We start from the raw sequence: 27,245 nt of genomic DNA on the forward strand, positions 1-27,245 counted from the left end.
TAAGAGGATATTAGTTTAAAGTGGAGTTTTAAAGGGGATTGGGTATTTTTTTTCTGCAGGGCCAAAATAAAGTCAGATGCAATCACTAGATTTGAGAGATATTTGGGCACTTAAATAGGCAAGGTATAGAAGGATCTAGACTGCATCAGATTCATGTATCTGGACACAAAGATTGGGATAGATGTATTGGGCTGAAATGCCTATTTCTGTGCTGTACCACTATGTCCTCACTGCAGCCATCCTTGATTTTCTGGCCCATCCATCTTTAGCTGTTTCACCAATGGATGTCCCTCCATAACAGCATGAAGAGGATGGGCCAAAGGGTCTGTTTCTGTGTGGTATGACTCCATGACTTTCTAAGATAAATAGGATCGATAATTTCACTATGTTCACTCTCAGACAATGAAGCTGCCCATGAGCACACATGGCAAGACCTGGACAACCTTTGAGTGTAGGCAGAGAATGCTAATGAGCATTAGCAGCAGTGGAGATGCTGGTCAGTGACCACCTCCAAGTGAGGGCCCTTTGATAACCAATCTGCTATTGTCAAATTCCCATGCCCACAAACAACCTGGGTGCACTATTCAACAGATGTTCAACTGAGGCAGCCACATAACAGCTCCATCAGCAGGTCATATGCTGGGTACTCAGTAGTGTGTGACTCTGTCTGATTTCCCAGACACTGGTAGTTCTAGTAAGGCTTGAGAAACATGCCAACTAAATGTTATCTCCTTCCATACTGTGACTCAAGTGCATTGCCATCTAGAAGACACATTGCAGCAATGAGCCATATCCCCTTCACTCCTCTGACCCTCTGCCTCCTGAAATAGGATGGCCCCACCAGCACCAACAGGTTCCCTTCCAAGTGTTTTACCAAATTAATTGGATAATGTATCACTGAATCTTTCTCCTGGCTGGAACCAATATCTGGAACCTCCTACTGAACTGCTCTGGGAGACACCCTTCATTCTACAGTGGTTCAAGAAGGCAGTTTGTTCTCTCCTTCTCAAGGGCAATAGGAGCTTAAAGAGCCTTTGCCAGTGACACCAACATCGAATGAAAATATATGTGCAAGACTGTACTGCTGTAATTTTTCCATTCTTTTTGTTCGTGTGTGGTGAAGGAGGGTAGATTGCTCTCTTCCTTGATTGGTTCTCCAAAAGACACATTTTATTTGTTGTGGGAAGGTATTTTCACCTGCCCCTATCCACATATCCTCTCTCTCTCTTCACCCAAGAACTCCAGGACTTGGTTAATTACAAGGAAGGCACATTGACCCTTTGATCGATTTCTGTGGATTGATCCAGCATTCCCTTCCCTGTTATGGACTCAGAGAAATAAATCACTTTTGGGTGACCAAGCCATCAGCGACACCATTACATCAAAACCTACTTTGAGTTCTACAGATTTAGTTCCCTCGGATGCCATTCATTGATTAACCCTATTCCAGTCCGTACCATCTAATTACCCCTCACAAGTTAAGAAGTTTCTTTCTTGTGCCCAAAAGTTTAAAGGTCTTTTTAGTCTTTTCATCAAAATGGATCAGCTTTCCTTTGTTTAGCTAGTCTAAATGTCATAATTTGGCTAAAATTTGCAAGTCTCCCTTCTGTTCATCCTGGTAAATCTCTGATGACCCCTTCACATCCTTCCAAAAGTGGAGTGGACACAATACTCTAGTTGTGGCCTGACCTGGAACATTATCGAGGCTGAGTATCACTTCTGTGCTAATGAAATTGTTTATGAAACCTGAGATCCCATCCCATAGTTGACTATGCCTTGCCATCTTTGAAAGCCATATACAGATATATGAATGACTCCCAGGTCCCTTGCATACTTTTCAGAACTGTTGACATTAAATCTATGTGGCTTCTCCCATTCTTTCAGCAAAATGCCTATCTTCACACTTTTGTGTCTTAAATTCCAGCTACCATGTGTCAGCTGATCCATTCTGTTGCAGTTAAGTGTTTAAAACAAGTCATCCAAGTGCAGTAAATTTACACTCTCATCATAGACTCTAACTTCTTTTGATGGATTTTTCTGTTAATAAATCAATATAAACTTTTCATTTCTTGTTGAGTAAAAATATTTATTGGTAATATTTGTTATAAATTTATTCTCATAGAATTAAATTCTATCATATTCTCATGGAAGCTGTTGTAATGTCGGAAAGACATTGATGGCAAGATCATTATGGGAAATGACTCTAATGCCCCACACAATCCAGCAAAGAGCTTTGTGATTATGTTGAAATAACCTTGTTCTTTTAGTTTACCACAAGTTAAATATTTGAACCAAGGAAAAACACCTTGTTCTTCTGACAAAATGTGGCAGATTGCATTAATGTGACAGCAATAAGATGATTAGAATGTACACCATGAATGCTCAGATAGTAACCACATATTTACTGCTCAGTTTATGATCTAATTTTGTTTAAATTCTTCAGGTGAACAAACATAAGCAAAATTGCCTTTTAGTGTTTGAAGATAATTCTGAATTTTGGATTCTTTGGAAAGATATACAGCATGGTGAGTAGATTCCGCAGATGTCTAGTGGGGTTGCCACATTATTGTCGGTACCATTGTTGGAGGATCCTGGTCATCAAGCAATAGGAAGGACATCAGTAAATTGGAAGAGATGCAAAGGAGATTCACCAGGACATTAACCCTGGATTCAACCTTGTTAATGGAACAAAATAGGATCCAAATAGGATCAAGGGCTCTGTCTGGCCTGGGAAGTCCTACCAGCTTCTCTTTATTCATAAACGCCTCTGTGTCTCTTGTACTCATTTAAAATATGTACCATTAACATTTGGTTTTTTCCCCCCATCCAAGTGTATCACCCTACATTTTGTTGTACACAGTGCATTTAATCTGTAACTAATGACAATGCTCCAGAATTCAGTTAGCGCGGATGCTGGAAATTTGAAATAAAACAGAAAATGGTACTCAGCAGGTCAGTCAGCGTCTGTGGCAAAAAGAAAGCAGAGTTTATGTTCCAGGTCACCAGGGTGAAATGATAACTTTGATTCTTTCTCTGCAGCTGCTGCCTAACTTGATAATTGTTCCAGGATTTTGTTTTTGTTTTATTAATTGTACTTGCATGTACTTACATAGAAAAGCTTGGTCTCCCCACTTCATGAAAGTCTTGTTGCAACTAGATCCATAAGTACAGATTAAACAGGAAAGTCTGCAGAGGCTGTGATTGAGTGCAATTCACAAAAGTGCTGGAGGACTCAGCAGATCTATAGGAATTAAAGGCATACAACCAACGTTTCAGGTCTGAGCCCTTTGTCAAGGTATGAGCAAAAAGCAGGTAGGTGCCTGAATAAAATGGTGGGGGAGGGGGCAGGGGGAGGAGCACAGGTCATAGGTGGATGTAGGTGAGAGATTAAAGCTGATTTGATGGGGGATGGGGTAGTTTTCTGAATGGAGAGGGATGGAGATGGAGATCAAGGATGAGAAATCAAGGCTTCACATAACTGGGAACCAGGGTAGGGTCAGTGAACACTGGCTGAATGGGTTGTGGTGACTGGACCATCCTATAAATTGAACACCCTCTTTACCACGACCGTTCTTTCCCTCATTCAGTTCTGTGTGAGGCAGGATGCAGCTAGCAGAGCTTTGGATGGCAGGGTTATGGGATACAGAAGCAGGGAGTCATCAGGATCAGAGGGGAATTTCACATCCATGTTCCCAGCCTCACCTTCCAGGCACTAATTAAAATTTTCAATTCTCGGTGAATCATTCATCTTTAACAAAAACCAGCAGCCATCAAACTGATTTGGACACTTGCCCAGGAAACCAGAAAAACCATTAAATATTTAAGCCATTGACCATCCACCCTTGGGACATGAAGGAGCCTCTCCTTCACAAACACAGCCCAGGCTCAGAGGCACAGGCTGCACGGAGGTCAAAAATTCAGCACTTCACAATAAACTCTATGAATGTCACTTGCCAGAACCTTGCTCTCTGTGGCCAGGTAAAAAATCCATTCAGCCAGTGCATTGAAATCAAATCCTCGCTGGTGTACACACATTAAATTCCTCAGGCAACAGTAGCTTTGGGGAAATTCTCTTTGGTGAACTATTAGAATCAAGGTAATGGATAACACTTTCAAGTAAATCTCCTTCAAGTCATTCCTTGAATGAACCCAAGAGCAACTCATTTTAAAACTTGCTGGATTTGTAGTTCTTTTCAGGAAAGGATTATCCCCACAGGGTTGATATCCTTCAGAGTTTTACACCACTTATCCCAACATCGGATAATTTGTTCCCATTGTCTAAATTTTAGGCCTGTCACTGCCTCGTTAGATCAGCATCAACCAGCCCACATGTTGGCACAAATTATTTAGAATACTCGTATGTCTATGAGATGAGGCAATGAAGTAAATGCAATCTGATTTAGCTGAATGCACACTCGGGTTAGTGTGGTGGGAGCTTCCTCTTTGATCAGTGGCGGTTACTGACACTTAACTAAGAGGGATACAAGCAAATTAAAGACCTTTAATGAAGGCAGGAATAACTTAGCCACAGACACAATTGTTAAAGTATTATTAAATGGCCAGATGGGCTGGGGATATTTGCAAAGCAAAACTGAGAGGCATATGTAGGAGATGTGGCAATGTTTTCTCCTTTGCAGTAAACAAAATCAGTCCTCACATTTCTCAGACAGCCAATAATGAACTATAAAGGGAGGTTGGGTAAACATGTTTATCCAAGAGGAGGTGGATCAGAGAACAGTGAGGACACATTGACATGATGGGAACACCAGGGAGGAGAAGAGGGCTTCTGGTGGAGAGGGTGTGGACACCAGCACCAACCCACTGAGCTCAAATTATCACGTTGTATCTCCATAAGACGTAGGGTCCAATTAGCCCATCGAGTCCTTGCAGGCATGTCAAGCATTCCCTCCAACATCATCCCACACTTGTATCCCAACAACTTATTCTCTCACAAGCCCATAACTCTACCCAATTCTATTACCTCCCACCTTCAGTAGGGCAATTAACCAACCAATCAGCACGTGGGAGGAACCGGAGCAGTCAGGGAAATTCACACGGTCATAGTGAGAGAGTGTAAACTCTACACAGACAGCACCAGAGGTCAGGATCGAACCCAGGTCACTCGAGCGGTGAGCTGCCTCACTCCCTGCTGCACTACCTTGCATTTGTTGTACAAACTGCACAAAACAACCGCAGAATTCAAACTCCCCCCTCAGGAATCTGGCAGCAGTAGATTCACAACCCACCTTATTGACTTGGCACGTGCCTTAACTGACTGGAAGAATAGTCCATGGCGACCACCCAGCAATTAAATTGAAAGAGCAGAGTACAGGATTGCTCCAGAGGTTATTTCACCTGCATTTAAGGTGTTATTTTTAACTTCAGCTGCAGTTTAACTTGGAGCTCGAGATGACAGTTACCCAGCTGAGCAACTGTCCTCAAAATGCGTCATGCAAGTTACATTGAAACCTGCAACTCCCCCGTGAGCTGAAAGCACAATGCTTCTGATGAGTGACACGAGGATCTGCTTTCAAAGCAGAATTGATCAGCACAAGGAGCCACAAATTATTTTTATTTAAAAGAATTGATGATTGCTTTATAAAAGTAATTATCCAACCATCTAATAAAGGAAACCTGCCCATATCATTCTTGTACAATAGAAAACCTTCAAGGACATTGGCGAAGGTTTACAATCCCTGCTCCTTCGGAACAACAATAAGAAAACTGAAGCACTGAGTGTGTACAAGTTACCAACAATGAACTTTAATGGCTCACATTCAGTCCTTATAGTAGGACCATTGACACAAATACAATGCCTGTTCACCACAATCTATTTTGTCAAAGTTACAACTTAGCATTAAAATGCAATCCCACCTCCAGTGCTTGAGTCTTCATGCCACCGCTCTCAGATTCTCTTTCCCTCTGGCTCCTTTCCTCCAACTCCCCCCCCCCCCCCACCTCCCTCCCCATTCACCTCAGCTTTTTTTCTCTTCTGTCCTCCCACCCTCTTTGTTGGCTTGTACTCCTCCCTCTGCCCCTTTCCTCTTATCCCTCCTTTTTATCCAGGCACCTGCCTGCTTTCTCATCATCCCTTGACAAAGGGCTTCAGGCCCAAAACAATGGTTGTAGCCCTTTGTTTTCTATAGACGCTGCATGACCTGCTGAGTTTCTCCAGCATTTTTATCCATAAATATCAGCAGTTTTTCATCATTATCACTCAATGCTTCTCAGTGAGAGGAGCAGCACAGAATCAAGTGTAGTCCCTGCCTGAAATTCACTCATAGATATTTTCCGTGAGATCCGGAACTGGAGTAGAATTGGTATATTGGAATTATATGGGTGATGGAAAGCCAGCAGCTCATTTCCCAATTTATCTGATTCACATTTCATTTTTTTTTCTAAAGATAGACTTTATTCACAATAAATTATTTACAAAAAGAAAGCCATTCAAAGTCTCTTTGCGCCCTTAGTGTCATGTTTGTAAATTATGTCCTCTCTTTGTTTAGCAGCATTGCCACCACTGAGGCACTTTGTCGTTGCTCCCTCCCCCTCCATCTCAGCCTTTCAATACCCAGTAATGGAAGGACTCTAGACTGTGGTCCTTCCTCACAGCACCTCATGTTGGCTGAGCTAACCGCCGTGCATCCCTCAGCACACACTCCTGCAGCCTGGAATGTGCCAGATAGCAGCCTTCCCTCATTATATCACATGATCTCTATGCCTGTTCCCATTTATGAACATTTGGATTGATTTCGAGTGAGTTTCCTCACTCTGGTTACCATGGGGCATCCGCTGTTTGAAAACTCTGACTGCATCAAAATTTAATTCTTGCTTCTTTGCTTTTTTTCTGTACTGTTTGACTCTGTGTCCAAGATTTTCATGTTCTGACTTCATTTTTTAAACAGCTGGAGTTCCTGGTGAGGAGCCGAAATGTAAAATGTGCTTGGAAAAAAACTCCACGCCACCCAACGAAATTTTGATTTGTGGCAAGTGTGGCCTGGGTAAGAGGATGTATTTGCAATTCTCCTATGGACAGGCCTGGTCCTGTTTTATGCTGTAGGAGCAGCTTTTCCTTACAGGGTGCACTACTTCATCTGGAACTCCAGAGGATTAGAGGAGGCAGCACCCTTTCTTGGTGAGAAATTTGAGCAAGTGTTTTGGGGGCAATCCAATGCAATCTTCCATAATTCTCCAGGTCCAGGTCCACAGTCAAAACAACAGTGCCCTGGGCTTCAATGTGATGCAGGAATGAGGGGGGCTAATGGATATTTAAATCATACTGCACCCATGCCTTGTGCAGGAGGTGGCATAATTGGTGGGAATAACGAGGGAAGTTCACTTTCTCTGAGGTGAGCTGGCTAGTGGATATTTGAAAATCTTCTAAACAGGACCAGATAAAACAACACTCACTAATAAATGATACAAGATATTTCACCCAGTTTAAATGTTTTGTGATCCATGATGTAGCTTGGCTTGTTGAAAAGACATTCAATGTATGGTTGTTGCTGTAAGATTCTTGGTGTGTTCTAGGAACTGTTTGGAGATATAATGTGTGTTTGAATGTAAGTCATCACTTGTTTAATTATGTTTTCATTGCCAGTGTGGAAAAGATTGTGAATTCACTGAACGATCAAAAACCTCAACATTTTCCACTTTATCGCTCTCAGCTTTTCCTTGTGCTCCTGTGTATCCAGTTGAGATTCAAACAGTTGTAATCCTTGAGCTTTGTGATGAGGTTAACTTGGGTTAACACGACTCTGGAGTGGCCAATTCTCCACATCTTTGCAAGAGAGACATGCCAGTCTTACTGAATTATAGGAATTACTCAACAGCAAGGATGGCCATTCTGGAGGAATGTGTAGTCCCACTTCCTTGCTCTTTCCCCATAGCTTTGCTACGGTTTTACTTCATTTATCCACTTTCCCCTTTTCAGGCTGTACCATCCCAACTGTAATTACTCCAAGCACAAACATACTTCCCGTCTCTCCTCTGCTTTGGATGGTTAATCTTGTTTCTTCCTGCCTTGCTCTTTCTGCTTATTTCAACGAAACCTTTAGTTTATCTACATTTGAATCTTTCTCATTCTCTTCAGCTTCAGGGAGAATAACCCACTTTTCTCATCTCACAGAGCAGAAGAAGGATACCCTGGGAAATCTGTGGATTGGACAGATATCTTGAGGCTTGTAAAAGGAAGTTAACTGAAATGTCCAAATGTTTATGCCGGGGTGGGGTTGAGTGTTTGGCATCATGGAGGTGGCTTCCAAATCAGGGGAAATTCAGTTCATGGGCAATGAGAAGTGGATAATAAATGCAGGCAATGCAAGTGAGATCCAAATCCTGAGTGTTGGAGAGCACCTGATGCATGATGCTAGCTTCTAAATGCAACAAACATGCTCCTCAATTTGATGAGTAAAAAATTAACAGTAAAACTGCCATGTATTTCCATTTATTATCAGAGGTTGTGCACTTCATGTTCACTTGCAATGAGATCTCTCTCTCGCTCTCTCTCTCTCTCTCTCTCTCTCTCTCTCTCTCTCTCTCTCTGTCTAAAGAAAAGTAGTCATAATTTGATGGTTAAATCTTTGTTTCCTTCTAGGATATCACCAGCAATGCCACAATCCCAAAGTGGACAGAACGACAAATGCCTCCACTGCACCCTGGTTCTGTCGGCAGTGTATATTTGCATTAGCTGTCAGGGTAATGACTGCTCTGGTTTAAATATCTGGTACCTTTACCATCTTAAATCTGTGTAACTAAAAATTGCAAGTACATCTTTAAATGATTATAGAGGTTGTTACTGAAAAGGTGATATTTGTAGTCCTCAAATAAAGTGAAAGCACAAAAAAGCTGTAGGAACTCCACAAGCCACACAGAGGTAAAGTTAAATAACCAACATTTCAGGCCTCAGCCCTTATTCAAGGTGTAGTCTGAACCATTTTGAAAGAAGAATATTCAACACCCAATTATCATTTCACATCTCTGATTCTGGGATTATTTAGAAAAAATAATGTTAATTTGCAAGATTCAAAGGCAGATTTGTAAAGCAGGGAAATGTAGAACTCAACAGCCTTGTCTGTAAAGATGAATTTTTTGTTAACCAATGTCTCAGCAGTGATGGCCATTTTTCTTTTCCTTTTTGAGATTGGATAAATATCAAATTTATAACTCAGGAGAATATGTGATGCTTTCAGTTCCAACACAGGTAAAGTAAGGGTAAACATCTGATAAATAACATATTATAGTGTAAATGGCTGAAAAGGAACATGAGCTCACTACCCCCAGCCCCCAACATGTTCCGCAAAAAAAATACTGGAAATCTTACATCTACCATGAGCTTGAATTAATTGGTTTTTAATGATAACCTTCTTTGAAAAGTTGTTTATTTTTGTGAACATTGATGAAACTTAGCCTCTTTTATAAGGTCAACTACACATTGTACTTCAAGAATGATTTATTTTTAATGGAGATATCTCAGCTGGACATTTTTGGTAGATCATATCTGATAGTTGGCGCATATAAATGACTCTGGCAGTGATGTGATGGGGGTAACTCTGGGTAGGTGGGGGGAACCCAGGTGGCAGTAAACAGTTTTAAAAGGACAAGCATTATTTACTCTAATCACTGTTAATTGGAAATTATTAAAGAAACTAAAAGTTGACTGAAGCTTATTTCAAATAAGCAACCACTCAATTTTTACTAATGATGACTGAAGAAAGGCAACACAGGAAAAATTTAAACCTCCAGAATGGACATAATTGATCGAAGCCCTGCTAATCCGCAGGAAAGCCTGATGCAGTGGTGAGGCTTCGAACGGGCTGTGAGACTACTTTGGAGTTACTGAGGTGGATGAAGTATAACTTGGGCTGATGAGTGTCAAATATGTATTTTGGCAGTAATATTAATCGTGTTACCATGCCAAGCTTTCAGTGGAGATGGGGGTGATTGCTAATGCAGTGTGATGCTGATGTCATGACACTGGATTTGTTTTATGTGTTTTTTTTTTAACAGAAAGGAGGCGCTCTGAAAAAGGGACCAATGGCTAAAGCCTTGTATAGTGTCAAGCAGGTTTTGCCCTACAACATGCATGAACTTAATTGGGATTCTCTTCACAGAACAAACCTGCAGCAGTGTTATTGTTACTGTGGAGGACCTGGAGAGTAAGATTTGCAATGTATTTTTCTGTTTCTTCCCCTTTCCCTTGTACTTCTCTTGATTTTTCTTACTGCGCACTATTTACACCTCCTTTGCGGGTTGTTAAGGGGAATCTCTGGCTATGGGTAGAACTTCTCAGATATCTTTAAAACTTTCTATGCAAGAGAGATGAGACCTCTTTAATTCACATGTTTTGGTCCTGTCCTCATCCTGAAAAGCACAGGAAGGAGGTTTTCCAAACTTTACCTTTAATCGTGGATATAAAGTTAGAACCAAATCCTTTGGTAATTCTAAAGAATTACCAAAGGATTTTCTCATTGGGAGAAAATGATGTCCTGTTGACTCCAAATAAATTTTGTATCTTGTCTTTTACTTCTTTGGCTTGATGTGTTGTATTACTCAGGTGGATGAGCACTGTCCCACCTACACATGCTCAGTGGCTGAAAGATATTATGTTTTGTTTACGTTTAGAAAAAAATCGATATTCAATCAATAATTCTAGCATAAGATTCCAAACATTGTGGGGACCATTTTTGAATTATTATCACAATCTTTAGATATAATTTATAATCTGAGTTTTGTTGGCTTTTTTCATTTCACTTTTATGAGGGAAGTTTATTGTTTCTTTCTGCTGTGCAATATTGTTCTTTTTTGTCTATGTATATTATATTTACTTATGTTATTATGGATGCAATGTAATTATGTTGATTTGTGTAATTTCTTATTACCTTTTGCATTCCTTAAAAACTATGTACTTGCTTTGTTTTTTTAAGTAAGAAATCAAATAAAAATATTTATTAAAAAAGCTGCAAACAGGTTTGATTGGAGCTCAGCACTGGGGGAGGCGTTGCATCAATTACTATTGGCTCCACACCAATTTTGGAAACACACTCAGTGTTCCTTGATAATAAAGACATGGTCCTTTCTGGTAGACACCGGGAGGGAAGTAGCAAGGAACGCAGCATGGCAGTGGAATTGAGCATAGTCGTAGAGCTTGAGAGCAACAGGGATTACAGACAGGGAGCAGTGAGAGAGAATCCCACAGTTGCCTTCCTTGCTACTTGCCTCCCTGTGGGATTCTCTCTCACTGCTCCCCATCTGTAATCCCTGCTGCTCTCAAGCTCTATGACCATGTACTCACCCAGACTCAATTCCACAGCCCATCTTGCCTTCCTTGCTACCTGCCTCCCATTGTCTACAGATTTTAGTGTTTTAATTCTGCTCTCATCTGGTAACAGGTAGATTCTTTACTGTGGGAAATCACCAGATCAGTCAGATACAGCTGCAGCACCTACCAATATCCCTGCTCTCACTTTAAGCCAGCAGACTCCCTCCAATGGGCAGGGGGCAACTGAGCCACACAGAACTTGATTCAGTTCCAAATATGTGTTGGCTGAGGCTTAGAGAGGGAAGATTATTAGTAGGTGTCATATGCCTGGTGATGCACAGATCTTTTTGAGAGGCCAGTACCCTGATTGTATCCTCCTGTGGTCAATTCGTCTGCCATGACTTGCGTCCTGGACTCTAGTGCAATGGATAATCATTTGGCTGGGACCCGAAGACTGACAATGCCCATGGAAATGTATCCAAGGAAGTATTTTCAGGATGGTTGATAAGTTGCTAAAAATCACATTATTACTGTAATCACTGGATGATGTTTCTGCCCCTCCAATCTTTAAAATCTTCAACTCTTAATGGTTTGTCGATAAGACTATGTTATTGTTGGAAACTGTTCATAGCCGGTCACACCTCGTTTGTAATAGATCGCTGTGATAGGTTGTAAATGGACTAATGTTTCAATTATTCTCTCTTACCTTCTGACACCAGGTGGTACCTGAAGATGCTTCAGTGCTGCAGATGTAAGCAATGGTTTCACGAGGCCTGCACTCAATGCCTGAATGAATCCATGATGTTCGGAGACAGGTTTGATCACATTTGACTATTTTCATGGAGTAATCACAAATAAAGTAGTCAGGGAGAGGAAGGGAGGGGAAGGGATGTTACTGCTTCACTGGCTGCTGTATAATAGCTCCAGTTTTCTGGGTTCATTCGTGCCCGCTGGAGTTTGCGTGTTCAACCTGTGGCTGTGAGGGCTTCCTCCTTGTACTCTGGTATTCTACTTCATCCCAAAAACATGTAGTTTTCTTGGCCACGGTAAATTGCTCCCAATATGTAGATAAATGGGGGAGGGGAAGTTGATAGAAATGGTTGCAGGGACAAACCCAAGGGGGAACAGGATTATCGGAGACAACATAGATTTGATGGTCAAGTGGCCTTCTTCATTGCATGGAAGCATGAAATAATGAGCAGCATGGTGGCGTTGAAGTAAGTGCTGCCATCTCACAGCCCCAGGGACCCCAGTCCGAACCTTGGGAAGCTATCATTGCCAATGTTGCACCTTCTCTTCATGACCACATGGGTTTCTTTGCAATGCACTGGTATCTTCCCATGTCTTAAAGATTTGCTGGTAAGATAAAAGATTGTCTTAAATTAGAACGCAGGGAAAATGAATTAAAGGGGTGTATGGGCATATGTGAGAGAGAATACGTTGCAGAGGTTGAGGGAAATGAGCAAAAGAGAAATGGGACAAATAGGGGAGCTACTCTGGGAGAACGAAAGTGCGTTGAATGGCTCCACTCTGTCATCACCGTGCCATGACAGCACTGTGCCGTGAGATCACTTTTTCCTTGTATTAGTTGCCTTTGGTGGACATAAATACAGAGTGAAAGTTAAGCATTGTACTTGCTTCAAAGTTTTCCACATTATTTTAGAGTTGCATTTTTTGGTAAGTCAAAAATCCAGATATTTATTTCCATCATCATTTTATAAAAATGAACATTAATGCCCACTTACAGCTGTTAGATTGTGCATAAAATTTTGTTTCTTGTTCATATTTTCTTATGGCTAGCAGGAGGCCATTTGGCCCATTGAATTTACACTGGTTTAGAATAATCTAATCAATTCCATTCTCTCTTACAAGCCCATTCACCACCCCTCATTCTTCTGCCACGATTTATGGGGGATGGCATGTCCAAGGATGTGGGATAAATTTGGAGTACCCAGGGAAAGCTCAAACATTCTCTCTGGTGTTTTCTTAAAATTAAAAGGCCCCAAAAGCAGGGGAGCAAGTTGGGCTCCAAATCAATTCTTATACAGGTCCTTATGGTGCATCTGAACTTGTCTACATTTGCTGTGAGATAAAGATTTATGGCAGATTTCCAATTAAAAGGGGAATCTGCCATTGTGCTCAACTGTATGGAGTTCAAATTTCCTGAAATTCCACAAGTTTTATTAAATCCTCTGAACTCACTGGCCAGACTCTGCATTAATAACACCTGTGGTGTTAGTTCTTCAACAAACTCTGCTCTACAATTTCTTAAGAATATAACTCACTCAGACCATGTAGGTAACTCAAATAACAGAGAATAACTTTTCTGCTTTTGTTTTAGATTCTATTTGTTTATCTGTTCAGTGTGCAATAAAGGACCTGAATATATCAAACGCCTACCCCTCAGATGGTAAGATATGCCATAGTTTAAAAATGTTTTTAATGTGATTGGAGTGCATATTTGTCCCTCATAACGTCCTTAATATATATCATGTTATGATTTTTACCACTTGGACTGAACACAGTGCTCAACACTTGTATGAACCTCTTTGGCTTGGCTTCGCGGACGAAGATTTATGGAGGAGGTAAATGTCCACGTCAGCTGCAGGCTCGATTGTGGCTGACAAGTCCGATGCGGGACAGGCAGACACGGTTGCAGCGGTTGCAGGGGAAAATTGGTGGGTTGGGGTTGGGCGCTGGGTCCTTCCTCCTTTGACTTTTGTCAGAGGTGGGCTCCGCGGTCCTCTTCAAAGGAGGTTGCTGCCCGCCAAACCGCGAGGCGCCAAGATGCACGGTCCGAGGCGATATCAGCCCACTGGCGGTGGTCAACGTGGCAGGTACCAAGAGATCTCTCTAGGCAGTCCCTGCATCTCTTCCCCGGTGCACCCCTGTCATGGTGGCCAGTGGAGAGCTCGCCATATAACACGATCTTGGGAAGGCGATGGTCCTCCATTCTGGAGACGTGACCCACCCAGCGCAGCTGGATCTTCAGCAGCGTGGACTCGATGCTGTCGGCCTCTGCCATCTCGAGTACTTCGACGTTAGGGATGAAGTCGCTCCAATGAATGTTGAGGATGGAGCGGAGACAACGCTGGTGGAAGCGTTCTAGGAGCCGTAGGTGATGCCGGTAGAGGACCCATGATTCGGAGCCGAACAGGAGTGTGGGTATGACAACGGTTCTGTATACGCTTATCTTTGTGAGGTTTTTCAGTTGGTTGTTTTTCCAGACTCTTTTGTGTAGTCTTCCAAAGGCGCTATTTGCCTTGGCGAGTCTGTTGTCTATCTCGTTGTCGATCCGTGCATCGGATGAAATGGTGCAGCCGAGATAGGTAAACTGGTTGACCGTTTTGAGTTTTGTGTGCCCGATGGAGATGTGGGGGGTGCTGGTAGTCATGGTGGGGAGCTGGCTGATGGAGGACCTCCGTTTTCTTCAGGCTGACTTCCGGGCCAAACATTTTGGCAGTTTCCGCAAAAACAGGACGTCAAGCGCTGAAGAGCTGGCTCTGAATGGGCAACTAAAGCGGCATCGTCTGCAAAGAGTAGTTCGCGGTCAAGTTGCTCTTGTGTCTTGGTGTGAGCTTGCAGGCTGCGTTCTCGCACCAACCCTCTTTTCAATCTTCTTCAGCATGATGCTGAACCAAGCCAAGTATGAACCTACCCTAGTGGTTATTGCATGAAAACTAATTCCACACAGTGTACCCTGATAATTTACTGGCAGTGAAAGCTGTGTGTGAATTGCCTGTTATACAAGGGTTATCACTGGGTTGGAACTCAGTTGTCTTTATTACATTATCATTGTATTATATTTCTTTTTAAAGCATATATGTTTAAACTGCTTGGAAAGTGATAAAATCAATCATGTGGCCTTTTTGCAGTGAGAATTGCAGGAAATGTCTTTATATTGGGGTGGAATTTTAGCATATTCTTATTTCAGATCTTTTAACTTTTTCGTGTGCTTGGAAGCGAATGTTTTTTTGCATTGAATGCATTTACAACACAGCCACACCACTGCTCCCTTTGAACCCACCAATCTCCTTCTGCGCCCCACTCTTCTCCCCATCCTCATGTAGGTACAGAGACCAGATTTCAGCAGGTTGTGGATTCAGTTTTGGAAGGGCAGCCTGCTTAAATTTTGTGTACAGACATTTTGCAATTCTCATTTCAATTTCCAATTTACAGAAGGATAAAGGAATCTTTAAGTGTGACAGGAGTGAGTGATTGAGGTGGTGCTGGGGGGTGGGGGGCTCAGCAGGTCAAACAGCATACTTTGTTGGGTAGCGATGGGGATGCATGAGGAATCTTTCAGGCTTGATCCCTTCATCAAGGAATGAGCAGGGTGTAGGGAGGAGGAGCATAAGCTCATAGACAGGAGGTGGAGAATTTAGTGCTCCCGTTGTGGTTTCCTCTACATTGGCAAAACTGGACATGGACTGGGAGATCACTTGGCTGAGCTCCTTCACTCAATCCGCATCAATGATAGGGATCTCCCAGTGGCCAACCGTTTCAATTCTGGGCTCTACTCCCATGCCGACATGTCTGTCCATGCCTTATGCACTGTCAAATCAAGGCCACCTGTAAATTGGAGGAGCTATATTTTGTCTCGACACTCTCCAACCACACTAGACCACTCCCCATGAATCCTCTCTTCCTCCAGCTCTCCACCCCCTTCCCTCTCCATTCACAGAGTTGTCCTCCTGCTTGCTGGTGTGCCCTCCCTCCCTTATCCATCTCTGACCTCCTATTGGACCGTACTCTTACTCCTGCCCCTCGTCGCCACCATTTTGCTTGGGTGCCTGCTGACATTTTGTTCATACTTTGAAGAAAGCCTCAAGGCTGAAACGTTGGTTATGTATTTTTATATTTGCAATATAAAGGACACTGTTTAACCTGCTGAGTTTCTCTATCTTTGTGTTTTTATTTCAACCGCCGTGTCTGTGAACGTTTGTGCTTCTTTCAGGAGCCCTAGTTTCTTGAGTCTTTAATTAACATTCTGTAATTTTGCTTCTAGGGTGGATGTTGTGCATCTTGTTTTATACAATTTAGGAGTCCGTGGGAAAAAGAAATACTTTGACTTTGAAGAGGAAATATTAATATTTATTAATCAAAACTGGTCGAGCCTTCAACTTGGAAAGGTAAGTGTGGAACTGTGGAGTGGTTTGGGTGATTGCTCTCCTATTCTGAATGAGATGTCAATAGAATCATTCGTCAATTACCTCTATATTGTAAGGGATATATAACCATATAATCCATATAATCATATAATCATTTACGGAGCGGAAACAGGCCATGTTGGCCTTTCGAGATGAGGCAATATTTTAGCCACTAGTTGATATGAACCCAATTTGTTAATATGGTTGTTCAGGATAGATTCCCAGTATCTGAGATTCGAATTTAAAACCAATGCACTCCGTTCTTGATGAATGGTCTGGAGCCAAGATGTTGATATTTCTTTTCCCATTCATTGGCGCTGCTTGGCCTGCTGAGTTCCTCCAACAGGCTCTTTGTTTTTGGTCCAGCATCTGGTGGTCCCTGTGTTTCCACTCATTCTTCTACCACCCTCAATGATTGTGAAGTCAGATGCACTCTGATCAAGAGGGTACAGAGAAACATTCTGCAGAAGCCATTCGAATTGGTTTCACAGATTTAAACATACCGCAATCTAGTTATCTAGTACGTCTCAACCCCACCCCCGGTTCATAAGGTGCATGGTCCCTGGGAGACCTGCACCTCTTGTGCATCTGTGACTGACTCTTAACTTGCAAGTTTATTTGAAAGGAAGCACAGAGACAGTGGGGATGAGGTCTCAGGTGGGGGAAGACCTGACAGGTTTTAGTGAATGTTTACATGATATCCATTGCTAACTTTTCATTTCAGATTCTTAATTCATTGAATTTAATTTCTTTGTGAGGGTACAATTTTTAAACATAGGATTGATCAAAGCCTTTAAAGTATGAACTTGGTAACAGGACCATTGGACATGACAAGTACAATCGAGATGCAAGAGGTTGGTGAGATTGTCACTTCTCCGCAGGCAGGGTCAGCTTGGTGGGGGAAGACAGTTAACGTCCCCTAAAATATTTATAACAGATATCAGCTGCAGAGAGATAGAAAACTGAGAAGTATGTTCAACTTGTGTGTAAAATAAACGACTTGGTTACAGGTTTAAGTTACAGAGTCACACAGGCCATTTGTCCCTCATGTTCATGTGTTCCACCATGAAGTGCCCATTGATATTAACCCCATTTAGCAGCAGTTGGTCTAACCCTTGGTGATGCAAGTGGTCACCCTGAAGATGTGAGAATACAGTGTCTGCCTCCAGCTTCTGGGTGAAAACAAATGTCCTTGGATCCCCTCTAACCCTGTTACTCCTTACCTTACACCTAAGTTCTCTGGTTTTTAGGTGTGTCTATTATACCACCCATCTTATCTAAGCCTCTATTTATCAGTGTTTTAACTTGAGGCTGTTTTGCAGATATTAGAACTGGAGAGTCTATACTGGTGTGTCAGATGAAAAGTAAATTTCATGCTGAAAGGTGTGCAGTGCAAAACATTTGACTCCTAAATTACCTGATTCAATTTTCAGCATTCATTTCTGACTCTGCTGTATTGTCCTAAGTGTAAAAGTATAATGTTCATGTTTTAAAATAATGGAAAGTTTGAAGGGGCACAATTAGAGACCATTATAATTGGATAGTCACCAAGGAATTCAGAAGAAACTTCTTAACCCAGGGAGTGTTAAACAGGTGGAACTTGCTACCATATGTATCAAGTAGTTTGAAGCAAATGGCAAAGATGAATGTAAAAGGATAATGGAGAAGAAGGTGAGGGAGAAGGGAAGGAAGAAGGTGAAGGAGAAGGGAAGGAAGAAGGTGAGGGAGAAGGGAATAGGGGTCACACTGATAAACAGATGAAGAAAATCAGGGGACGAGCAGAACGCAAAAGCCACATGATCGAATCGGGCCAAATGAGCTGTATATTCTATGTTACTCAGCGCACTTACAACTTTAAATTCAAACATTGGGAGTTATTTTTCACAGTATGTCGATCTTGGATGAACAGTAGAACTTGTACAGTTAATTTAGTAATCTTTTTTTAAAAAAGGGACAGGGAACAACAAAGAACATAATTTTAAGCTCTAGGCAAGGTGGTGGAAGAAATAAAAAACCCTTGTCCAGGAAAGTGCAGATCTCTCCTTCAGAGGCTTATAATGTCTCTGGTGCTCACTCTGGAGAATAGGGATCACTTCTGATTCATACACCCTGCATAAGGAAACAACAATGATCTGAAATACAGAATAAAAGTCCATTGTGGAAAGATTAGTGAATTTCAGCTCCATGGACCTTGTTTTTGGTGGCTTCACAGCTCAAATGAAATTAACAGTCAGTCACTTAGAATGTTTTCATGCACTAACTCAATATGTTGTGTGAGAGCAGTGCACAAAAATGCTGGAGAAAGTCAGCAGGTCGGGAAGCTCTGACCCAAAATGTGGACTTCCTTTCACTTCCTATGGATGCTGCATGACCTGCTGACTTTCTCTAGCACTTTTGTGCACTGCACTAGACCCCAGCGTCAGCAGGTTTTCATGTTTACCTGGGTGTGAGCAGAGTATTCATGTCTCTTGAGGGAGGAAAATATCAAGCTATCAATAATAATAACCTGACCCAATTCATATCAAAGCATTGCTGGCTGGTATTTGATCTACAGGAGTAAAAGATATCACTGGATCTCGTTTTCAGATTAAATACAGAGGAGGTTCTGTGACTGAAATGTTACAGTGTTCTGGAAGGATTAATTGGTCTTGTTTCTTTTAGCTCACAGAAACAGCAGCGCTTGAACGAAAGCAACATCTCCTCGAAGCTATAAACAGCTATAAAAGCCGGTGAGACTTTGTCTTGTGTTTAGTGAGTGAGTAATGTGGATAAAGAACACATGTATCATGGCTAGATCACAGCTTCTCACTCTGGGGTTTGTTTGCTCACTACCTGCTGTGTGCGACTTTACACGCTGAAAACTTTGTGAATAAAATTGGCATTTCTTCGAGCTTGAATTCCAAGTGCAAACCTGCCTGTGATTCTACATAGTATGTGAACAATCTTCATCAAATTGTGTCTCCTCTCACTTCATTGGAATGTGCTTTTTGCATTAATATTGAAAGATTCAAAATACAATATTATCATTACACAGCAAGGACGTAAAAGGATGGCACAGTTCAAATCCAGCGCCGTGAGGAGCTTGCACTTTCTCCTCATGACCTGCATGGGTTTTGCCCAGATTCTTTGGTTTCCTCCCACCTTCCAAGACGTGCGGGATTTTTGGTTAATGGGGCGTAATTGGGCAGCATGGGTCTTAATGGTCCGAACTGGCTTCTACCGTGTTGTAAATTTAAAAAAATAAAATTAAAAGGACCCACCATCCTATACCTAGAGTGGCCAGTAATGAAACTGCAGCTGCGTTGTCTCTTGTTCTCAGATATGTGATGGCTGGCCACTCCAGATTGAGTTTGCAGCTGCTTTAGTGGAAACGATGAGAATGGATGTAGTGGAAATCAAAAATGCCAATCTTGAGGGTTGTGGGGGCTTGGAGTTAATAATTGGTGTAAGTTAAATGGTGTAAGAGAAAGGAATATTTGTATCTATCAAGAGATGAGACTTGGAGCAATAGCCCATACCCCTACTGGTCCCACCTTCTCTTCATTCTGCAGCTTTGACTCAACTTGTGGCTGCTAAAGCTGTGATTTCCAAATATTACTTTGAAGTATACAATGTTAACACAAACAATATTCATTATTGGTAATCAATAATCAGTGGAACATTTGAATTATGTAGCATGGTTTACAGCTGATCATTTTTCTGTTATAATTAAGTTCACCAAAGAGCAGAGGAAATTGCTGAAAACTATCTCTGATTCTGAACCTCAACGGGGACCTTTAATGTTGTGCTGCTTTAGAAATTGATATGAGGAGAGGGATTGAAAGGGATAAAAGTAGATTCCAGTTCTTATCACATTTCTGTGACTGAGGTGATTAAAATGATAATAAAAACATTAAAATTCCCAGCTCGAACTGAGGTTTTGATTCTCCACCACTGATCTTCACCTAGTTCTCTGTTTTTTGTTTGCCAAGGATATGGGCATTTCTGCCAAGACTTGCATTTATTGCCATCCTATCATTCTTCCTATTGCTAGGATATCTGGGGAAGGAATAGTGCCAGATTAAACATCCTCACTGAGAGGTTGCAGTGACACCCATGAGCCATCTCTGCAGATCAGTTGCTAGAGATTGCCATGTAGATGTACAGTATGACCTAATGAAGATGCCTTCACCTTCACTGAAAGGCACTCAGTGGTGTTTGGCTGGCAGCCTGTTATCCCAGAGGTGACTAACTAGCCTGCTTCCAAGGCAAGATGTGGATTCAAAGCCAGGCAGTTCCCCTAAATGGTGGGAGAGCATTGGCTGTTGGGCTGCTCTTCTGAACATTGAGCTATTCCTGATGGTCCTTGCACCCAGACTATGGCTCTTGGAAACTGGAGAAGGAAGGTATGTGCTGCAAGTGAAAAGATTTTTTTGTGTAATCACCTGCTTGGACCTCTAGCTGTTGTACATTCAGTCCATAGAACATAGACCTTTATAGCGTAGTATAGTTGTGCTGACCAATGGATATACTCCACAACAATTGAATTTTTCTCTACCTTGTCCCCATAACCTATTTTTCTTACATTCATGTGCCTATTGTACCATCCCTTCCCCCCTCCCGCCCCCAGCAATGCATTCTAGGCACCCACCACTCTGTGAGTAATAAACAAACCTCTGTCATCTCCCCTGAACTTTCCTCCCCTCAACTTATGTCCTCTGATATTTGTTATTGTCGCCCTATCTCAGCCCCTCTTAATCTGTATGCCTGTATTAAGTCACCTCTCAACCTTCGTCGCTTCAACCATTCTCTCCTGTATTTAGCATCCATTTCACTCTGTAGCAGAGAATTTCACAAGTTTCATCCATGTGAGAAGCCCTACTTAGTTTTTAATCCTTCTGTGGCCTCTCTGGTCCCTATCTCTGAAATATCTTCCCTGTAAGGTAATTTGTCGCTCCAACTCTTTCCCAAAATATAATCATTTCAACAAGATCCAAAGCTCAAGAGTTCCTACCCTTTAAATTTTTTCTTCTTGTGAGATGTGTCTTAAAATCTACCCCTCTTTGAGTAAGCTGTCATTTGCCTGAATATTTTCTTATGTGGCATGAGGCCTACTTTTGTCTGAACATCAGTGATGTTCACTGGTATGCTCTTCATTAGAGCTCTACTACAATACAAAGGCTAAGGAGACTTGAACGCAGTCTAATGGATGATTCCAGTAAAAAAAGAAACCTTCTAAGTCCTTTTCTGTTGTGTTACAGATTCGTATGTGGTAAAGAAGTTAAAAAGAAAAAATGCATTTTCCGTCTTCGTACTCGAGTACCACCAGTTCCTCCGAACATTATTTTGCCTGATAATATTGGCCAGTTGACTGATCACACTTCCAATGAGATCAAGAGGAGAGGAAAAAACATAATAGTCTTTGCACCCAAGAATGGGTAAGTTCTGCATGCACTGATACTCCAGATGTACATCCAGCAAATACGACAAATGCTTTTGATCAGTGTAAAATGGGATTGGATTTTGCAGCTGCTTTGAAGATGAAAGTTTACTTTTGTGATGTTATTACATTGATACCAAGTATGATTTCAACTTGTGTACAGTTAAACCGTGGCTTCTCGCAGGCTTTGAAAGGGTAATCTTAAAGATCACAGAATAGACCAGATTCTTGGGATGTTGCTGAGCTATTCTCACACCCTGTAAATGATGCTCTTTGTAACAGGGCATTAATCATGATATAATGTAAATTATAATTACCACACATTAAGGTTTGATTGATAGCCCCCCCTCCCCCTCTTTGGAATGTTTCTTGGACATTGAAGATCTTTAGAGATCTTGGGCCACTCCGTATAACATTGAGAGAGGGACTGTTTGAGTTGTAAATCAAGCTGTTTCATCAATGTGTGTAATACCCTCAGATAAATAGTTCAAAGAATAATAGGCTTAAAATAATAAATATCATTCTTGCTTTTTATAAGTATGTTTATTATGATTCAGAGAATGTATGTCCCATTGGCTATTTTGTGCTATATAAGCATTCAAAATATTGGTTAAGATCCATATTTGGTCCTGGCTTATTGTCTGCAAAATCTCTTCAACATGATTGGCTGTCAGTTTGTTTGAGGCAATCATTGTTCCTGTGCCCAAGGGATCCCACTGGACTGAATACCTGACACCAAATGAATAAAGAAAGGGGACTCCATACCACAGCAGGTAAAAGGTCAGGGTTGAACCCTGTCCACTGGCCACAAATCCAGCCCAATATGTTTGGAGCAAGCACCAACAGTGTGCATTGTTTAAACAAATTATCGGCATGTTGTGAAGATGATATTTGTTGCTGTGACCATTCTGAACCTAGTTTTAAGAGAAGAGATTTTATGTCAAAATTCCAGGATCTGCTATTTTTTTTTTTGGTTTTATCTCACTGTCAATTTTCTTCCAGGAATGCACCTCTCTTTGACAGGATTTCTGTTTATCTTTTACACCTTGCTCACCCTCAAAGTCTGCTGTTATCACCCCTTTTTATTTTGCTAAGATGTTGACTAGATGTCACTTCCAACTTCAATCGTGCTTGTATTCTCACTTTTTCAAGTTCTGATGAGGGGTTGCGATCCTGAAACATCAACTCTTTTTCTGTCTCCAGAGATGCATTCTCTGAGTTGTATTGAGTATTTACGACCTTGACTTATTTTTTTTCTGTCGCAGTCCCTTCCCAGAAGTACCTCAACCACGTAGGCAGCAGCTCCCACTGAAGTGGGGGAAAAGGAACAGAAAATCGAGCTGGTTTCTGCAGGATGCCGTCCCCAAGGTTAGTCACACAACTCGACTCAGGGCAATCAAAAGTGCCACATTCTAACAAGCAAAATAACGTTAATCTGGTCTGAAACTGACCTGTTCCTGAACCATAATCAGGTAGCAATCCCTTGCCTAATTCCTTGGCCTATCCAGGTCATTCCCCTGGAGATTTTCCAGAATTATGCCAGGGGTGTGGGACTTGTTCCATTAGTAAGTGAAAGAAGAGGGGTAGGTGAACTTGGAACACAGACACTGGAGAGGAGATTATATAGAAGTATCCAAAATAATGAAATAAAACACAAAAATCTGTAGATAGTCTTTTCTTTGGCTTGGCTTCGCGGACAAAGATTTATGGAGGGGGTAAATGTCCACGTCAGCTGCAGGCTTGTTTGTGGCTGACAAGTCCGATGCGGGACAGGCAGACACGATTGCAGCGGTTGCAGGGGAAAATTGGTTGGTTGGGGTTGGGTGTTGGGTTTTTCCTCCTTTGCCTTTTGTCAGTGAGGTGGGCTCTGCGGTCTTCTTCAAAGGAGGTTGCTGCCCGCCGAACTGTGAGGTGCCAAGATGCACGGTTTGAGGCGATATCAGCCCACTGGCGGTGGTCAATGTGGCAGGCACCAAGAGATTTCTTTAGGCAGTCCTTGTACCTTTTCTTTGGTGCACCTCTGTCACGGTGGCCAGTGGAGAGCTCGCCATATAACACGATCTTGGGAAGGCGATGGTCCTCCATTCTGGAGACGTGACCCACCCAGCGCAGCTGGATCTTCAGCAGCGTGGACTCGATGCTGTCGACCTCTGCCATCTCGAGTACTTCGACGTTAGAGATGAAAGCGCTCCAATGAATGTTGAGGATGGAGCGGAGACAACGCTGGTGGAAGCTTTCTAGGAGCCGTAGGTGATGCCGGTAGAGGACCCATGATTCGGAGCCGAACAGGAGTGTGGGTATGACAACGGCTCTGTATACGCTTATCTTTGTGAGGTTTTTCAGTTGGTTGTTTTTCCAGACTCTTTTGTGTAGTCTTCCAAAGGCGCTATTTGCCTTGGCGAGTCTGTTGTCTATCTCGTTGTCGATCCTTGCATCTGATGAAATGGTGCAGCCGAGATAGGTAAACTGGTTGACCGTTTTGAGTTTTGTGTGCCCGATGGAGATGTGGGGGGCTGCTAGTCATGGTGGGGAGCTGGCTGATGGAGGAACTCAGTTTTCTTCAGGCTGACTTCCAGGCCAAACATTTTGGCAGTTTCCGCAAAACAGGATGTCAAGCGCTGAAGAGCTGGCTCTGAATGGGCAACTAAAGCGGCATTGTCTGCAAAGAGTAGTTCACGGACAAGTTTCTCTTGTGTCTTGGTGTGGGCTTGCAGGCGCCTCAGATTGAAGAGACTGCCATCCGTGCGGTATCGGATGTAAACAGCGTCTTCATTGTTGAGGTCTTTCATGGCTTGGTTCAGCATCATGCTGAAGAAGATTGAAAAGAGGGTTGGTGCGAGAACACAGCCTTGCTTCACGCCATTGTTAATGGAGAAGGGTTCAGAGAGCTCATTGCTGTATCTGACCCGACCTTGTTGGTTTTCGTGCAGTTTGGATAGTGTGGTAGAAGTAAAAACATAATGTTGGAGAAACTCAGCAGGTCAAGCAGTGTCCCTTATATAGCAAAGGTAAAAATACATAACCAAAATTTTGGACTTGAGCCCTTCATCGAAGTCTGGAAAAATGTCACAGGCTTCCGAACAAAAGAATGGGAGGAGACGTGGTTGCAAAGGCTAGAGGTAATAAGTAGAGAAGGGACAGCAGCAAACAGTGGAGGAGGGATGGCTGGGCAAGTAGAGAGGGAAGGGGGGAGGAGAGCTGGAAGTGGAAAGGGAAGAGGGGAGGGGGAAGGGGGGGAAGAGGAGAACAGGTTAGCAGAAATTGGAAAAGTTGATATTAATGTCATCTGGCTGGAGAGGGCCCAGACAGAAAATCAGATGCTGTTCCTCCAATTTACGGGTGGTCTTGGTGGGATAGAACATGAGGCCATGGACAGACATGTGAGTATGGGAGTGTGGGACAGAACTGAAATGGTTGGCTGCTGGAGGTCTCTGTCACTGGTGAGGATGGAGTGAAGGTGCTCAGCGAAGCGATGATCTCCCAGTCTCCGCCCAGTCTCTCCGATGTGGAGAGGACCTTAAAGGGAGCACCAGAAACAGTAAATCAATCCTATAGAGACAGAAGTAAAGTGTTGCTTCACTTGAAAGGCCTGTTTGGAGCCCAGACCATGGTGAGGGAGGAGGTGTGGGCACGAGTGTGGTACCTCCTGCGGCCACGGGGAAGGTGCTGGGGTTACGATTAATGGGGAGGGATGAGTGCATGAAGGATTCACAGAGGGAGCGGTCTCTATGGAAGGCAGAGACAGCAGGAGAGGGGAAGATGTGTCTGGTAGTGGGATCCTGTTGTAAGTGCAAGAAATTCTGGAGGATAATGTGTTGGATGCGGATGCTGGTGAGATGGTAGGTGAGGACAAGGGGAATTTTGTGTTGTTGTGGCTGGGGGCAGAGTGGGCCAGGGCCGATGAGTGGGAGTTGGGAGTGAGGGCTAAGTTGATGGTGATGGAGGGGAAGCCACGCTTGTGGGAGAAGGCAGATACTTTGGAAGATTTGGACTGGAATACCTCATCTTGGGAACAGATGCAGCAGAGATGGAGAAATTGAGAAAAGGGGATAGAATCTTTGCAGGGGACGGGGTGTGAGGAAGTGTAGTCAATAAGGGTTTGTAATATTTGTCAGTGGAAAGCTTATTCTCCAAGATGGAGGCAGAGAGATCCAGGAAGTGGAGAATATTGTCAGAGATGGAACAGGTGAGTTTGAGATCGGGGTGGAAGTTGGAAGTGTTCCAAAATAATGAACATTTTTGATGGAGTAAAGCAATGATGAGTCAGTAATCAACGGTGAAATCTTTTAGAGTATTCAGGAATGGAAAACCTGCATGTTGAGAAGACTTTAAAATTTTACCCATAAAGTTTTGATTGGTAATCCCCTGCTTGAATCATCAGATTTGGGGCAGGCCTTTAGAAGAGAATAAATTTGAATAGCAGTAACTTGCAGGGCATTGAGTGGAGAGCAAGGGAGTGGGACTTAGTGGAAAGCTCTTTTGAGGAATAGGAACATATATAAAGGGTTAAATGGCTTTCTTCAGCCCAAGATTTGTTCTATTCACTGCAGTAATGAGAATTATTTCATTGAGAAGCTATATTTACACTCCACCGCTGAGTATTTTGTAGGAGCTTTTTCATGAGAAAGTTTTAGAGCTATGGGACACTCGTGTCTTTATCACAGGGCGGTTGAGTGTTCTGGGACAGGCACCCACAATCTATTCAAGTGTGAAGATCCTGCAGTCTCCATGCTCACTGGGATGCTATGAATGATGCGGAGGAGGCCGGACAGGATCACCTTGTGCCTGGCTCCAGACCCATAGCCAAGCAACAGGGCAGCACTAGGGATGGGTGGGCCACAGATTGGAAAAGTTAGGAAAGGGAGGCCAAGGTGGGTGTCAGGAAGAAGGCATCCAATTGGGAAGGAGGGATCCAATCACAAGGAAGAACAGTGGGGAGATCAAGAGGACTGCATTTGAGGTGGTGGTGGGAAGCGTTGGCTGAAAAGAGCTCAGATCTGTGGAATTGGGAGGGGTCGGCTGGTGCTTGGGACAGGAAGACTTCTTGGGTGGGAGAAAACATTACTGTTTGACTATTTAATGTGCCTATCATTCTTCTGGCCCCCACGACCCATGCTGCACACTTCAAATCAGGCTTCCCAATGGATTGTGGAATTAAATACATCAAGGTATAATCTCTCTCCATGATTATCCACCCAAGTGTTCAACACCAATAGACATAAATCCTCTCTTCCCACCTTGGGAACATTAATTTCCAATCAGTTGCTTCACTTTGGACTGACTCACTTCATAGATGCTATGAGAGGTTGTGTGTGGTTCTGAAGCAGTCTTTGCTTTCCACTTGATTAAGCCCAAAGTTCCCCAGAGTCAATAGACCATAGTTCACCCACATTGGGGAATGGCAGAGAACGTGTGA

General features: G+C 42.7%; 1 protein-coding gene across 2 annotated transcripts in view; it reads left to right on the forward strand.

Annotated features, from left to right (window-relative positions):
* Window positions 1-27,245, forward strand: part of phf19 (PHD finger protein 19) — a 60,015-nt gene that overhangs the window by 19,963 nt on the left and 12,807 nt on the right. The window contains exons 3-12 of one of the 2 annotated variants that reach the window (XM_069887613.1): window positions 2,444-2,525; window positions 6,906-7,001; window positions 8,597-8,697; window positions 10,009-10,157; window positions 11,980-12,075; window positions 13,602-13,670; window positions 16,269-16,392; window positions 19,072-19,139; window positions 21,651-21,827; window positions 23,095-23,197. In XM_069887613.1, coding sequence (XP_069743714.1) covers window positions 2,444-2,525; window positions 6,906-7,001; window positions 8,597-8,697; window positions 10,009-10,157; window positions 11,980-12,075; window positions 13,602-13,670; window positions 16,269-16,392; window positions 19,072-19,139; window positions 21,651-21,827; window positions 23,095-23,197 — 1,065 coding nt within the window. Of the gene's footprint in view, window positions 1-2,443; window positions 2,526-6,905; window positions 7,002-8,596; window positions 8,698-10,008; window positions 10,158-11,979; window positions 12,076-13,601; window positions 13,671-16,268; window positions 16,393-19,071; window positions 19,140-21,650; window positions 21,828-23,094; window positions 23,198-27,245 lie in introns of those variants that run through there. The other variant, XM_069887603.1, reaches the window with a different exon arrangement.

This window comes from Narcine bancroftii, chromosome 1 (genome assembly GCF_036971445.1).
Source record: "Narcine bancroftii isolate sNarBan1 chromosome 1, sNarBan1.hap1, whole genome shotgun sequence".
Classification (NCBI taxonomy): domain Eukaryota; kingdom Metazoa; phylum Chordata; class Chondrichthyes; order Torpediniformes; family Narcinidae; genus Narcine; species Narcine bancroftii.